The 14,747-nt window shown below is 38.7% G+C and overlaps 2 protein-coding genes across 6 annotated transcripts in view; both read left to right on the forward strand.

Moving 5' to 3' along the window:
• The first annotated feature begins 1,745 nt into the window (after nucleotides 1–1,745).
• Nucleotides 1,746–3,136, forward strand: crygs2 (crystallin, gamma S2). The gene is made up of 3 exons (XM_007578856.2): nucleotides 1,746–1,857; nucleotides 2,082–2,324; nucleotides 2,723–3,136. Exons 1-3 carry the CDS (start codon nucleotides 1,849–1,851, stop codon nucleotides 2,993–2,995), a joined length of 525 nt encoding a protein of 174 aa, XP_007578918.1. The 5' UTR covers nucleotides 1,746–1,848; the 3' UTR covers nucleotides 2,996–3,136.
• Nucleotides 3,137–5,545: 2,409 nt separating this feature from the next.
• LOC107833988 (uncharacterized) overlaps nucleotides 5,546–14,747 on the forward strand; it is an 11,895-nt gene continuing 2,693 nt past the window's right edge. For 3 of the 5 annotated variants that reach the window (XR_001659751.1, XR_001659753.1, XR_001659752.1), the window contains exons 1-2: nucleotides 5,546–5,668; nucleotides 5,728–5,829. Coding sequence is in view for 1 of the 5 variants with exons in the window: in XM_016664538.1 (XP_016520024.1) it covers nucleotides 5,781–5,829; nucleotides 6,598–6,918; nucleotides 7,135–7,392; nucleotides 8,437–8,465 (657 nt within the window). In the remaining 4 variants the exon portion in view is untranslated. Of the gene's footprint in view, nucleotides 5,669–5,727; nucleotides 5,830–6,597; nucleotides 6,919–7,134; nucleotides 7,393–8,436; nucleotides 8,811–10,554; nucleotides 11,534–14,747 lie in introns of those variants that run through there. The other 2 variants (XR_001659750.1, XM_016664538.1) reach the window with 2 other exon arrangements.

The following is a 14,747-nucleotide window of genomic DNA, read 5'->3' on the forward strand; positions in this document are numbered from 1 at the left end:
CTCAGCTCCTTCAGACTAGCCAGCAGCAATTAGCAAACACGTCTGCTGAGCTTTTTATAGGAGCTACTTCTCAGAGCAATGCTGGTAAAAACTTTAAAGGGTCAATGTGGGAGCCATGTTGTGATGATTTCCTGAAGGTGGAGTTTCAGGAAGAGCAGGAGTTTTTAAAGAGACACGCCTACAGGCTCAAGTCTCAGCCTGATGATCTTTTCTGCACGTCTTCAATAAACCTTATAAAAGAAAAACAAAGACAGCGACTCAATTTCAATGTATTTAATTACAAAGTAAAATTTATTTTACATCATATTTGATATACAGCTCTGGAAAAAAATTAAAGAGCCCACTGCACTGAACCCCACTGAAAACCTGGTGGTTATTACACCAAATATTGATTTCTGAACTCATCCTGAGTTAAAACATTATTGTTGTTTCTAAATGAATATGAACTTGTTCTCTTTGCATTATTTTAGGTCTGAAAGCGCTGCATCTTTTTTGTTATTTTTGACCATTTCTCTTTTTCTGAAAATACAAAATGTTTGCTTGGAATTTCAGACATGTCCTCAGTAGTTCATAGAACAAAAGAACAATGTTCATTTTACTCAAATATATACCTATAAAGAGTAAAATCAGAGAAAGTGATCATTTTAGTGGCTTAAGTTTCCAGAGCTGCATATATCGCATTTCTTTAACAAGTGAAGGTAACATGTTGAAGTTAATCACAGTTCCTTTTGGGAGATATTTTGGTCCCACCCTTTATTCATGGCAGTGCTCTTCAATAGAAATAACTCAAAGCCCACCCTCTTGGACAAGAAGAAACCCATGAATTGGATCATGGTAGCTCTCACCTTTTCTAATTCCAAAAAATATTTCTCTGGTCAGAGCTGAAGGGAGCTAAGAACAGGTCAACCATGGAGGGAAACCTGTTAAAAACTGCAAATATTTTAATTTTATTTTTTTGCCTATAGTTTTACTTTTAGGACCTCAGTTCTTGGAGGAACAAAGGGTTGAGGTTCATCTTCTAGCAGCTCAACGACCCCAAACATCCAGCCAGAGATACGATGGATCAGTTCAGATCAAAGTTTATCCACGGCTTAGAGCACAGACAAAGTCCAGGCATTGATCGACTTCAGAATCTGTGGCAAGACTTGAAATTCAACCTTCACGGATGTTGCAATCTGACACTGAGGTTGTAGTATTTTGGAGAGAAGAGAGGACAAAAGAATTCAGCCACTGGCTGTGCAAAGCTGAAAGAGACTCGGGTCTAAAGTCTTCATAGTCATGCACTACTTTGTCTTAGTTTACAACATAAAATTCTACTAAAATACAATAATGTTTGTGTTAAAATGTGGATCATTTTCACTCCCTTAGCTGCTGAGTAACATTTTGTCTAGTTGCCCCTGGATTGCATCTCTTTGTTTTTAATGAAAGTCTTATTTCAACCACAATTTCTGTAAAAATTAGAATAGACCAGAATGGCTTTACATAACTAGTGGATGGATGAATGTGGATGAATCCAAAGAGTAGAGCTGAGTTATGAGCTGGCAGGCTCTCACCATGTGTTAGTGGGCTTTGGACCCAGCCAGTGGACGTGTACCATTATGCCGTAATCCTTCCATGCTTTTCTGGAAAAACTGAATAGCACTAGAATCACTGACTCAATTTTTGGATCTCATTTTCATGACAAAGCGATTGTTCCCCTTGTACTAACACTGTTGCTGTTCATAAATGTGAGCGAGTGTTGGGGTATAAAAAGCAGTAGCTGAAAGGCCAGTCGACACCGAGACCTCAGGGGATCCACCAGCGTCATCGCTCAGCATCACCAAGGCGGTCCCAAGCAACAAACTCAAGATGGGCAGGGTGAGTTAGCATGAGGCTCAGGGTGTCTGCTCCAAACTTCTCTTGGCTCTGGACTGGGAAAGGGTTTTTTGGAGGGATATTCCAATTATGGTTATGTATACAGAAAAAAAACAACACCTTTCTTTAGCTTTTTAGGTAGACCTACAATACAAAAGTAATCCATACTGTTTTCTAAGATGAGCCACACATCGGAGGAGCCTCACAAACTAAATTTTTTCCTCCAGATTATCTTCTACGAGGACAAGAACTTTCAGGGTCGTCGTTATGAGTGTGACAGTGACTGCTCAGATTTCCACACATACTTGAGCCGCTGCAACTCCATCCGAGTGGAGAGTGGGGCCTGGGTGGTGTACGAGAGGCCCAACTACATGGGCTACCAGTACGTCCTGACCAGAGGAGAGTACCCGGAGTACCAGCGCTGGATGGGACTCAACGACCGCCTCAGCTCCTGCAAGATAGTCCATTTTGTAAGTCAGTCTGTTCTGGACCTATGCTAACTGGGGTTTTGGACCACAATGACTGCAGTGCGGGGTAAAATGTTAGAGTTCATGGAGTGCCATTTATGCAACCAGTGCCTGCAGGGCTCAGTCAATAACCAATAAAGGATGTGTTCCCTGTGTCACCCTCAGTCTGCAGAGTCTCTCATCTAAAAATCAAAGCTGTGAGCCGACGCTGCTTGTTCATGGTTGCGATCACATGACGTAACCTGAAATTCTGCTTGGTGGACATTTCATCTGCCCATCAACTCTCCTTTATCTTTTATCCTTACTCCCCCCACCCCTTTGCTCTAGTCATTCCTAACACCTTTTCCCTTCAAACACCCATCTGTGTCTCCCTATCTCCTCATGTTCCCCTCTGCTTCCAGACCAGTGGGACCCTGTACAAGATGCAGCTTTATGAGAAGGCAGACTTCGGCGGCCAGGCCGTGGAGGCCACCGAGGACTGCCCCTCGCTCCTGGAGAAGTTCCGCTGGAGAGAGGTCAACTCCTGCAAGGTCTTTGATGGCTGGTGGGTTTTCTACGAGCGTCCCAACTACACCGGACGCCAGTACTTCCTGGAGAAGGGAGAGTACCGTAAGCCTGGTGACTGGGGTGCCGTCAGTCCTTTGGTGCAGTCTTTCAGGCGCTTCACAGAATGATTGAAACTCAATCCAAATTGTTCCACGTACCATAAGTGATGTAAATCAGAGGCATTAACTGCTGTAAACTGGTTATGTCACACTTCCACCAAGCTGTGGTTTTGAACTGAGGCCTTATAAATAAAACTATTAACAAAATCACATGTCTTTAGAGTTTTCATATGAGCTGTTAAAGTCATAAATCCAAGTATGAGATTAGAAATGCTATTATTGCTGTTTCTTTAAAAAATTATTAATGATTGATAGTGGCTGATAACCAGTGGATCATTATGTCTATATTCAAAAATCGGATTAGTCTCAAATCTTTGTACGCTCACTGTCAACATTTTATATAGCCAATGTGCCATAGTGGCATACTTACTTTACAGAAAGGAATTAAAGGGACATAAAGTATATTCATTAGCATAATTTCATTGAAACTAAACCACTAACAGAAACTCTGAAAGGCAAACTCAACCCAGTGTTTCAGATGAGAAAGAAGGATTTTACTTACAAGTGCACAAAAATTAACCCCGTGGTTGTAGTTCAAACTTCTGTGGGAAAGGGGTGTGCTGTGGTGGTGCAGGGGTTAATATAGCTGCATAAACAAACCCTATGTAACCTTTCAAATAAAATAACCATGTTTATCAGAACAAAATAAACAATCAGGATGAAAACAGTGACATGTATAAAATGTTGAGTGATTATGCTGAAATTTGCATAAACATTAGCTCATATGTTGCAGAACTCTACAATGTTTCCAGTCTCTGATGTTTATTTCTTTAAATGCAAAATCGACCTACTCAACTAAGAGTAGCAATATTAACATTACTCAAGTAATAAAAAGAAGTACAGTAGAGTAAAACTCCTCATAAGAGAAGTATTATATAATTTTCATAAACTAGAGTAAAACGTGAGTATAAACTTTTTTTAAACTTGAGTAACTTTTGGTGCTTAAGTACCAAAATGGATCCGACATCTTGAGATCAGACTGGAGTTGACTCCATGGTATAGGAACCATCACAACGAATGCTTGCTTCACTTTTCTGTTTTGAGCAACACTCAAAAGAAAAGTGCTGTGGGAGCGTAAGGGATGGGCAGTATCAGATCGCTGTAGGAGAGAACTGAAGTAAGCCGGAGCCAGTACGGCCATATTTACTACTGTAAGATTCTGGCTAACATGTTTTTGTGATAAGATACTGTAATGTACCATTCAGTTTTTCCAGTATGTTTCACTAATAAGTAATTTTAAATAAACGGTTTACAGTTCTGAACTGTTAGTGATGGTTGCCAAAATACTATATGGTAATGTCTTGTAAATATGCTTTATTTACTACAGTGCTGGTACTTTACCGTCAATTAGCAACATTTTATTTGTGTGTACGTTTATTTTCTATGAACAGACCGTTAACTACAATATGATTTTCTCTCAGTTTGTCTCATTATATATGACCCTGATAGGTTAATGTGACTGTCTAATTCTCTGACCCCTTAAATGTAGTATTGGAAGAAAAAAAAATTCTAGCTGTATTAATAACTGAGATATCACAAAATGTGACTTTAGTCATAGCCACTTTGGAAGCTAGTCTAATATTCAACTGCATTGGACAACATTACCTTCACTTACCATGTTAGTACAACAACAAAAAAAAACCCAGATTGGACATTCTTTGTTATTTTGTTTACAAGTTATCTGACCTATAACAGCAGGCCCCCGTCACATGTGTCAGCCATCTTGAAAAATGGTCGTCATATTGAGCTTTGCCATGGCCACCAACAGTATGTGGAAAGATTGCCTCACTTATTTGCTTCACTAAGAGCAGTGTAATATCTTCAAGCTCTCATGCTATCAGTAGATCTGCTGCAATTAGTCACATGCCTGAAACAAAACAAAACACACTTTGAATCACATTCTGACATCAACATTGTTTCCCCTGATTACCTTCTCTGTGTATTTAAATCCACTTTTTCCCTGTTGGACCCTTGTCGTGGTTTGTCATTGTCGTATGTGTCTTGTTTTTGTGATTGAAGTCTTGTTCTCTTCCACTGCTACCAGTGTCTTAGTTCCCTGCTTGATCGTTTACTTGTGCCGCCTGGATTCTGTGAACTTGAGATATCTATATTAAACTACCATTTCATACTTCAACCTGGGTCCAGCCATGTCCATCCTCAACACCTCAAATACCACAATTTATGACAGCCGGGTTACCCTCGATAGGTCGCCAGTCCATTGCAAGGCACATAAACAATACATGTAGCAAATTTCATGTTTGCATCACCACTGGAAAGATTGTCTCACTTATTTGCTACAATAATAGCACTGTAACATATTCAAGGTCTTCTGCTATCAGTAGGTCTGCTGTAATTAGTCAGATGCCTGAAACAACACACAACTTTTGTATCACATTGTAATAACTTGAAGTGCAGAAGCCGGCCTGCCCACAGTATTAGCATACGGCCAAATAGATTGCACTGCATTCCTAAGTCCAGCCTATCGTCCGTGGCGTACTTACCAAAGAAGATAAATATGTAAAGTACTCTGATTACTTGGCTTTTTCTGTGGTGTTAACACTGCATAAAAGGCTGTTCAACTTTACATGTGGTCAAGAATAAATGAGTCTCTGACTTGCTACTGACTCCAGCTCCTTTCCTTGGGCTGCCAACAGAAGAGCTGAGTGATAGAAAAAGCCAAAGGTATTTGTACAGTTTTGCTTCTGAAGCTAATCAGTAACAGGGCATGCTATGAACTGTAGAATATGTTTATTTTAACAGCTATTCAACAACAAAAGCTCATCTTTACAGAGACATGAAAGCTGTGATTGGACTGCAGTTGATGCTGATAGGAGTCTGTTGTGGTGAGCTCTTCATGATTTTTTCACATAACACCTGTGTGGCTGTTTTGTCTGGTTTTCTGATACATTATAGCTAGCTGTACTTTTAGAGAAAAAAACTCTTAATGACACATTGTCTAATATTTTCTACAACGGTTCGGTTTTTTAATGCTGTGGATTTAAAGGGTATTCTTAGAGTTTTCTTCTTAAACCAAAAGTCTTCATTTGCCATGTCTGAATTGGGTCATGCCTATGATGTTATCATACACACACATCATTACTGTGTGGGTGATAATCTTTCAGTTATCAATACCTTATTTAATCCCAGCTGATGATAAAGTTTTTTGATGTTGTATTAAGTCAGTGCACACATTGTTAGCATAAATGTCAAATGTGTTTGTTGTTTTTAATGAGGTATCTGAAGCATTTTTTTGACGGGAAATGATAATAATAATAATAATAATAATAATAATAATAGTAGTAGTAGTAGTAGTAGTAGGAATAACAAGCAGCCATCTGCCATGGGCAACTGAGGTTTTCAGAAAACAGAACAGAGTACACAAGAAGAAACAGACGAACTGATGTTGAATTATTTTAGTGTTCATGACAGTAAGAAGTTAAAGCAGAAGATGGAGAACTTTGGAGTTGTAATAAGTGTTATCATCTGGCTGTACTCTCCAACTCCTTTTTTAAAATCATATCTCAGTTTCAAGGTCAAGTCTTGCTGTTGTGGGTTGCAACAACTTGTTTCATACAAACACATTTTCCATCTCATTTTTCTTCTTTTCTAAGGTTTGAAATCTTCCTGTGATGCCAAGTATGATGGAGTTAAATGCTATGGATCTTTGGGAGGAACATTGAACATTCAGATAATGGATGATGCCTCAAAAATACCTTATTTCAAGTGGGTAAAGAACCGCTCAGTGCTACTCCGCTGGATGGCCAACAAGACTGTAAGCCGTACAAGAGATAGCAGATTTCACTTTTTTCCAAGTAGTGGGACAGTTAGGATCACTAACCTGACAGCGGATGACAATGGTCTATATAAGCTTGATCTGATTAGTGAAAATGGAAAATATGAAGGCTCAAACGTTCTGCAGCTGCACGTTGAAGGTAATCCACTGTTGATCTTCCTACATTTTCTGCTTCCTTTGTTTTTCCTCTCATACATTAATGGAAGTTATAAAAATCTAGTATTGTATATCATACATAGAATGTGAAATATAGCTGCCATGTCTGTTCTGTTCATTTCCAACTTCCCATCAAATGGAAGAAAGGCCTATATCTTAATTTAATATTTAAATAATAATTCTGTGGTTTCTCTCTCAGCTCCTGTGTCTTCTGCCTGGCTAGTCTCTGAGTGTGCGTCCTCGGGTAAGCAGAGGGTGTTCTGCTTTTCTGGGGCAGGGGACAATACTCGGTACAAATGGACTCTGGATGGACGACCACTGAAAGGCTTTGAGAACATGTATGGAAACATTCCGGCTAGCACCATTCTTCTGGGACCGAAGAAAACAGGTCGTCTGGTCTGCTCAATCAGCAATCACATCAGTCATTCCTTCAAAGAGATGAAGGTGACCAGCTGTGGTGAGTAAAACCATCATTTTAAATGAAACAGCCTGATCGTTCATATTCATCAGCTTCATTTCTAAAAGCTTCCCACCTGAGTGTTATTTAATCAAAAGGACACTGGGTATTTGGACCAGCAGCAGCCAATAAAACATGGACCAAATTGGAGGAGGAAAAAAAAGAAGAGTTTGAAGAACGTTTATTATGTCGTTTTGTGTGTGAAGTGGTGTTTTTTATTGCGTGCACAAATATATCTTAATAAAATTCTGCTTAATGCAGATGTTTCTGTTAACAACAGATACACTTTTTATTCATACAAACCACTGTAAAAAGCACAGGTGTTTACCTGATAAACTTTATGCTTCTCTCCATGACAAGCACAGTCACCTGGATGGTCTGGCAGTTCAACTCCTGTTCAGTCAGGTGCATGGGCTGTAGGGTCTAGTTCATCACCAAACCCAGATTTCAGGCCTGATCACTAGTTTCTAGCTGTAATAACTGTACTTTCGGCTAACTACAGATTCTTCCTCTTTAGGTCCAAATATTGTAACTTTAGTTTTGTTTTTGTTCAGATGGAAAATGTTATGGCACATTCAAGCATTGATTTATTAAGTTAATCTGCTTATTGCTTGGATGGGTTTAGGGTGACAATGTGTGTCATCTGCAAAAATGTGGTAACTAATCTTCCCTGTTATAACCTTAGCTGGCAGGACGTTGCAGATATAAAATAAGAGGGGCCCAGGATTGAACCTTGGGGTACTCTCCATGCTGCTTATGTTTGCTCAAATGAAAAGATACTTCTTGACACAAAGGAGCTCCTGTTCTTTAAGTAAGACTCGAACCAGTCAGGTAATGTACGACCCAGTCTCCAGTTGTTTCAATTATGCACCATATAATCCTCTGTTCCACTTTTTAAAAGCACTGTGGCTACAAACTGCTGGCCACAGTGCTTTGTGCTTCATGTTCTATGCTTTCAGTATTTATTGGTCTTATGACCCTAAAATGTGTTATTTTCCCTGGAAGAGTCTTTTAATTCTTCATTGTCTGCTTATTCTCCAACAGTGACGGGTGGGAGAAAAAAATCTGGTTAGCTCTGGATGAAACTGTCCCACAGAAATCGGTACATGGAAAGTTACCAACAACTGGCACAGATTTTACAGTACTTCAGTTTTGACTCACTACAGTACAAGTTACGACAATACTCAAGTTATATCAATACCAGTGATGTTGATGAATGTATATGATTCCAGTCCATATTGTGGTAGCTCAACATAGTGGTTTTTCTTCAAAGTACATGAGACCCTTTCTGTCTTTGCCATTTTTGTCTTTAAACACTCGCTGTATTAATAGGGTTGTTGCCTTCTGAGGGTGTTAAGGTAAAATCCCTCTAAGCTGTGACTATTTGACTTGGGAAAGATAAAATAATGTGAGGCTGACCAGATGTGTGAGTGTCATCCTCTACCCTGGCTGTAATCTCAACCGTCATAACCTACAGTACTTCAATCATGACTAGAACTGTGTGTCATCTATGCGAACTGCAGCTATTCCTGCAGTTCACATAGAGCTGTGCAACCAGAGCTGTATATATATACATTATGTTGTGATTGTTGTCTTTGGTTGGGTGAACAAAATCCTGCCTAAGATCAGCAGCTGTTAGCGATCAGTAGCACACAGCTGGCAGATGTTTAATGTACTACGGAGCAGAAAGCTGACATCATTGTTTCTCTCTACATCCAGTGGCTGGTGCAGGTTGCTACAACCGATAATAGCCACACAGGGAAGAAAGAAACAAGCGCCCCCAGTACAATACTTTCATCCTATTGGCTGAGAGGTTGCCAGGCGACTGGGCCAAAAGGCAGTTCTATGTTTCGTAAGCGAGCAGAGACTAAGTCTGAGCACGAGGAGAAGATTTGAATACAATCATTACAAGTTTTGAGAAGAAAGACATGAAGCCCTGCTTTCAAAATAAAAATGTAAGCAAAAGTATTAAAGGTTTTGAGAACAAAAGATATGAAATCCTGCTTTCAGACTGAAAATGTGCACTCTTGGATTATGGCAGAAAAATTCCTTCATTCATAAATGTCAAACTCTCCAAAGGCTTCAAACACTTCAAACAGACGTGCAAGCTACTCCACGGCATTTTTCAATGCACCTCAGTCCATATAGGCTTTGCATGTAAACCAGATGCCTCTGTAGCTCAAATTTGTTCTGAATGCAACTTTACACTGCCTCATTGTGAAGCTTACCAGAAGGACATTAACAGATTATTTTGCACCTTAACAGAAGTTCCCAAACAACAGTATTTTACGCAATGTTGATTTGCTGTTTACTTTGTCACATACTTTCTGAAGTATGTGACAAAGTGCAATGTTTGCGCATTATATATGTATCAAAGTAATGTGAAATGTTCACGCATATATGATGATTCCATGAACCAGTGCTACTTCTTATTCTTTGCAAATAGCTGATGTGCATGACATTGTTGCTGGAGTGAAAAAACACAAAATCCCTGGTGATTGTTTGGAGGCCGCCGGCCATCCTGGCGTCCTGCGATACTCCAGACCTCACAGATGGCCAGTCCGCCCGAGCTCAACAAAGAAGTTGAGGTGTTAAGTTGCCAGGATGAATCAGCTAGTTCAATGAAAGATCTGGTGATGTTGGTGTTATTTTGTTCCCATTTACTCTTATATAGATTGTGTGCCTCTGTGGTAATTCTTCCATTAAATGTAGCTGATAGCGAAAATTCAACCTGGAAGACTCCATCACCTCCGTTCGCCCATCGGCGTTATGCTCATCTCCGACCTCAGCTCTGGACCTCACCCGGCGTGTCCAATCATCAATCAAGCTCTGCATAAAAGGATCCACACCGAAGCAGTCAGCCGCTTCCCACCTGCGTTCAACCCACCACCGCCCCTTGTCCACCCACATCCTTCGACTCTCCAGGATGGCACCCTTTCCAGACCTCCACCACCAGTGTCGGGCCCTGGGGGAGAGCATCCCTAATCGTCCTAATCGGTTATCGGGATGTTCATCGAGTTCACATCAAATCTCAGCTCAGATCAGCTGCCGGGGCCCGAGCGCCAAAGATCTGTTATTCATTGCTGTCATTAAATCTTTCAATTGTTCCTTTTTATTCGTCTGAGTCTTTCCAGATTGAACTGATATTTCTTTGAATTTCAGTTGTGAAGAGGAATATATTGACCATTTTTGCCCAGGTTGTTGCTTGCCTCATGATTGCTGGAGATTGACACCGGCCCGACTGGCGACCCTGCAAGGATAATCATGATCAGATAAAGGATGGATGGAAGAATAAAATATGAAAAACCTGACAACTTCTCACTCTCCCAAAAGTGGAGGATGCAGAGATCCCTGCTCTGTTGATTGAAAGGAAACATTCTACTCGCTAAGTTTATTCATATGAAAATCAATTTCTGAAGTGAAATTTTAAAATATAAAATCTTCTACAGAAAAAGATTTTAGAATAATCATCACGAATTCAATACATCATGAACCAAGTTATAATTTAGTGCCCCTTTTCTGATATTTGTCTGTAACAGGTCTGGTCTTATGTCTTAGGTTTGTCATTCTTGAACTTTGATATTTTCACTACCTATCTGCTGTACAGTGGTGCATCTGCAAATATGTTGTTTTTGAAAGAAAATTTATTTGATCAAACATTATTAAAATTTAAATATCATAAAGTATTATTTTAATTAAAGACAATAGCTTTTAAACCACACAGCATCATACATAATGTGCCCTGTTTTCTCTCTTTTTTTTTGTAACAGTAAAACTTGTTGTTGGCATCCTCTAAGAGGTGAACGTTATGGAGAAAAAAAATTTTGAATATTTTTCAGCTGTATGAATAGTAGTGTGAATACACATTTGTCTGCCTTGCATCATGTCACTTCATTTAGCTGTTATCTCATAGAGGAACTACAGATTTGTGAAGTTATGCTATTGTCACAAACAATGTTGACTAAAAGTTGCCATGCACGTCATGGTCAAACAAAAAATAGACCCATAAATTGTTTTTAAGTTCCATGGAAATGAATCAGCTAGTTCAATGAATTAATTTAGAATACATTTGTAATTGAATTAATACGCTGAAGCCTATGAAGCACAATAAATTCTGATTTAGTATAAGTAAAATACAAGGGAAAAAATAAATAAAATTACATATACACACACACAATAAACAGATGACTTGACAGAGTGATGACATGAAGCTTAGATGGACGGTTTTGCTCATAGCTTTGAACCGGTAGCTATTTCATTCCTAAAGTGAAAGTGCAAATTGGCATTTGGAACATTTGATGCTCAAAACTTTTAATGTTGCAAAATATCTTATCAAGTGAGGTTCATCATTTATCTGTAACATGTCATCAGTAGATCTAAAATGTTGTGATAAAATTAAGTTGTGTTTCATTCATTTACATTTTTAACATGTTTTCTCTGAGGGTGTGGCACTCAACAGATTTACTTTCACAAGTGGAGTATATATTAAAACAGGGTTTAAATCTTATTACTATTTAATTTATACACAATATATTGGTAGTCCGTGTACCTTTTGTTCTATTATTCTTTAATTGGAAGCTTAAAAATAATAAAAGATTTATTTATTCATTTTCAGGTGAGATTAAAAAAAATACAATATATCAATTCTCAAATCAAAAATCAAACATTTATAAAATGCCTTGTGAGGTTTTTATAACTGAAATGGTGGCAGTTTGCTTGGCTGGATAAGGACTTATGAAAAGATATGAATGCTTATTATTCTGGCCACTGTTTTAATGTAAACAATGCCACATTAAAGGGACACTGAATATTTCTGTTTTGTTGGGATAGGAACCAACCACTGTGATCATTCATTCCTCACTTATTCAACTGCCCATGTGAACTTGGAGACATTTGGTCCTTATTCACCAACGTTACACTGTGAGAACCTAATATTTAGTCAAGTGAAATATTTCACCCAAACGCGAAAGCTGTGAGGATTGTTGGATTCCGACACAGAGAAACAGAATACCGCACAACAATCAAATGAGGAGTTTTATAAATGTTTCATTTTCGATGGAAAAGCAAAACAAAACATACAGAAAGACATCAATGTTTTGTATTTTTTGAGTTTCACCTGAAAATGAATAATGAAATCATGTCTTTTTAATTTTTCAATTTTTAATTCTCAGTTTTAAAAGAACAATTAAATGACTGGTAAGACCATCACTGTTTTATGTGTTTTTGTCTTGATTCTCCCATCAAAAATCAAACATTTATGAAATGCCTGATGCAAACAATTGACATTCAGCAACAACCTCATTTGGTTTCTCATCTCTCTGAAAAACAATGAAGAACACATATGGAAGTTAACTTGTCTAAAAAGTGGTTGACCGGTTTATGACTCCGATTTTTTTCCCCCTTGGAAATACGGATAGTGGTCACAGAAAGTGTCATGAAGCGGTGATAGAGAGGTGGTGAGGACTAACGCTGAGACCCAGGTTATGGTGATGATGATGAAGATGATTTAATAAAGAGACCTCAAACAGTCCAATACAGGCGGCACGGCAGCGAGAATAGCACACAGCTAATTACCGGTAGCAACTGATACACAGAAGACTGAAAACGAGATATGACGCCGACACAGAATGACGCAGACAAACACAAGGATCCGACCAGAGACAAAGACAACAGATGGGACTAAATACACAGGGAGGGTAATCAAGGAATGGGACACATCTGGGAAGCAATCAACGGGGAAGAAGCAGAAACAACAGAGACTCAGGACAGAAACTGAACACAGAAAAACCTTAAAATAAATACACAGAAACGCGGATCATGACAGAGAGATACAACAGGTTATTGAAAGATTACAAACAAAAATGAGATAACACATTTTCAACATTTTAAAGAAAACTGATTTTTTTAAAAAATACTTCTTTTTTTTTCAAATCTCCAGCCAAGACAACACATTATAATAAAAACGTGAGGTTTTTAGAGATGAAGGAGGAAACAGGTCAAGCTAAGATCTTTCTAGGCTCATCTAACAGAAGTCCACAAAAGAAACCACAATATATTCATGTCTACAAATGGAGAGAAAATTCAACACAGCATTCATGAAAGTTAAATGAGAAAAATAAGCCAAAAATAATAACTGATGATAATTGGCCGAACATGCAACCCAGTGATTCACACATCAGTTTCAGGCCTTGAACTTAGTTGAAAGAACATAGTGCACTTTTTTTTTGTTATCCTTAATTTTAAAAGTAAACAATGTAACAACCCTGAAAAGACTACATGTTGAAGGAACTGAATGTTCCAGTAGGAACTGTTCATATTGTCTAAGAATGTATGAAGATCGCACCCTACTGGTCAGAGGTGATAAAAGAAATCAATATGATGGATCTAAACTTAGCCTGTTATTTCACTGTGGTCTATACCCAGGCATGCAGACCGTTTTTACAAATATTTGTTAAAGAATGAGTTTGGTGGAGGGTGGATTATGACGTAAGGTTGTTTTTCAGGAGGTGGGCTTGGCCCCCGAGTTCCAGGGAAAGGGACTCTGAATGCTTCAGCATACCAAGACATTTTGGACAATTCCAGGCTCTCAACTTTGTGTGAACAGTTTGGAGCCGGCCCCTTCCTCTTCCAACATGACTGTGCACCAGAGCACAAAGCAAGGTCCATAAAGACATGGACCAGATGACAGAATCTGGTGTGGATGAACTTGACTGGCATACACAGAGTCCTGACCTCAACCCGATAAAACTCCATTGGGATGAATTAGAGAAGAGACTGAGAGCCGGGCCTTCTTGTCCAACATCAGTATGTGACCTCTGGAAGAATGGTCAAAAATAACCCCAAAACAGCTTTCAACTCTTCTGGGACAGCCTTCCCAGAAGAGTTGAAGCTTTTCTAGCTGCAAATGGTGGACCAAGGTCATATTGAATTAGGAATGGAAATGACTTACTTCACTGTAAAGTGTGTTTGAGTGTTATTAAAAGCATTTGATGTCATTTCATCTTGATGGCCATCCTGGATGTTATCTTAGTCTAATATGTTCCAAGATGGTAATTTTGTTTTGTTCAAAATTACCTTAACATGTCAGTGCAAAAAAAAAAAGCTTTATAGGATATTATTTATTTCTTCTTTTTTACCAGTTATCTGACCCATAAGAGTTGGCCTCAGTCAGATGTGTCAGCCATCTTGAAAAAATGTTTGCCATATTGAGTTTTGATATGGTCAACAGTAGGTACATGTAGCAAATTTCAAGTTTGCATCACCACTGGAAAGATTGTCTCACTTATTTGCTAGAAAAATATCACTGGAACTTATTCAAGGTCTTCTGCTATCAGTAGGTCTCCTGTAATTAGTCA

This window comes from Poecilia formosa, unplaced genomic scaffold (assembly GCF_000485575.1).
Source record: "Poecilia formosa unplaced genomic scaffold, Poecilia_formosa-5.1.2 Scaffold494, whole genome shotgun sequence".
NCBI lineage: Eukaryota > Metazoa > Chordata > Actinopteri > Cyprinodontiformes > Poeciliidae > Poecilia > Poecilia formosa.

Bases quoted from the DNA above. Each gene is read 5' to 3' on its own strand.
- crygs2 (XM_007578856.2), top strand. The intron at 2,325-2,722 runs GTAAGTCAGTCT...CTCTGCTTCCAG, and splicing joins CCTGCAAGATAGTCCATTTT to ACCAGTGGGACCCTGTACAA.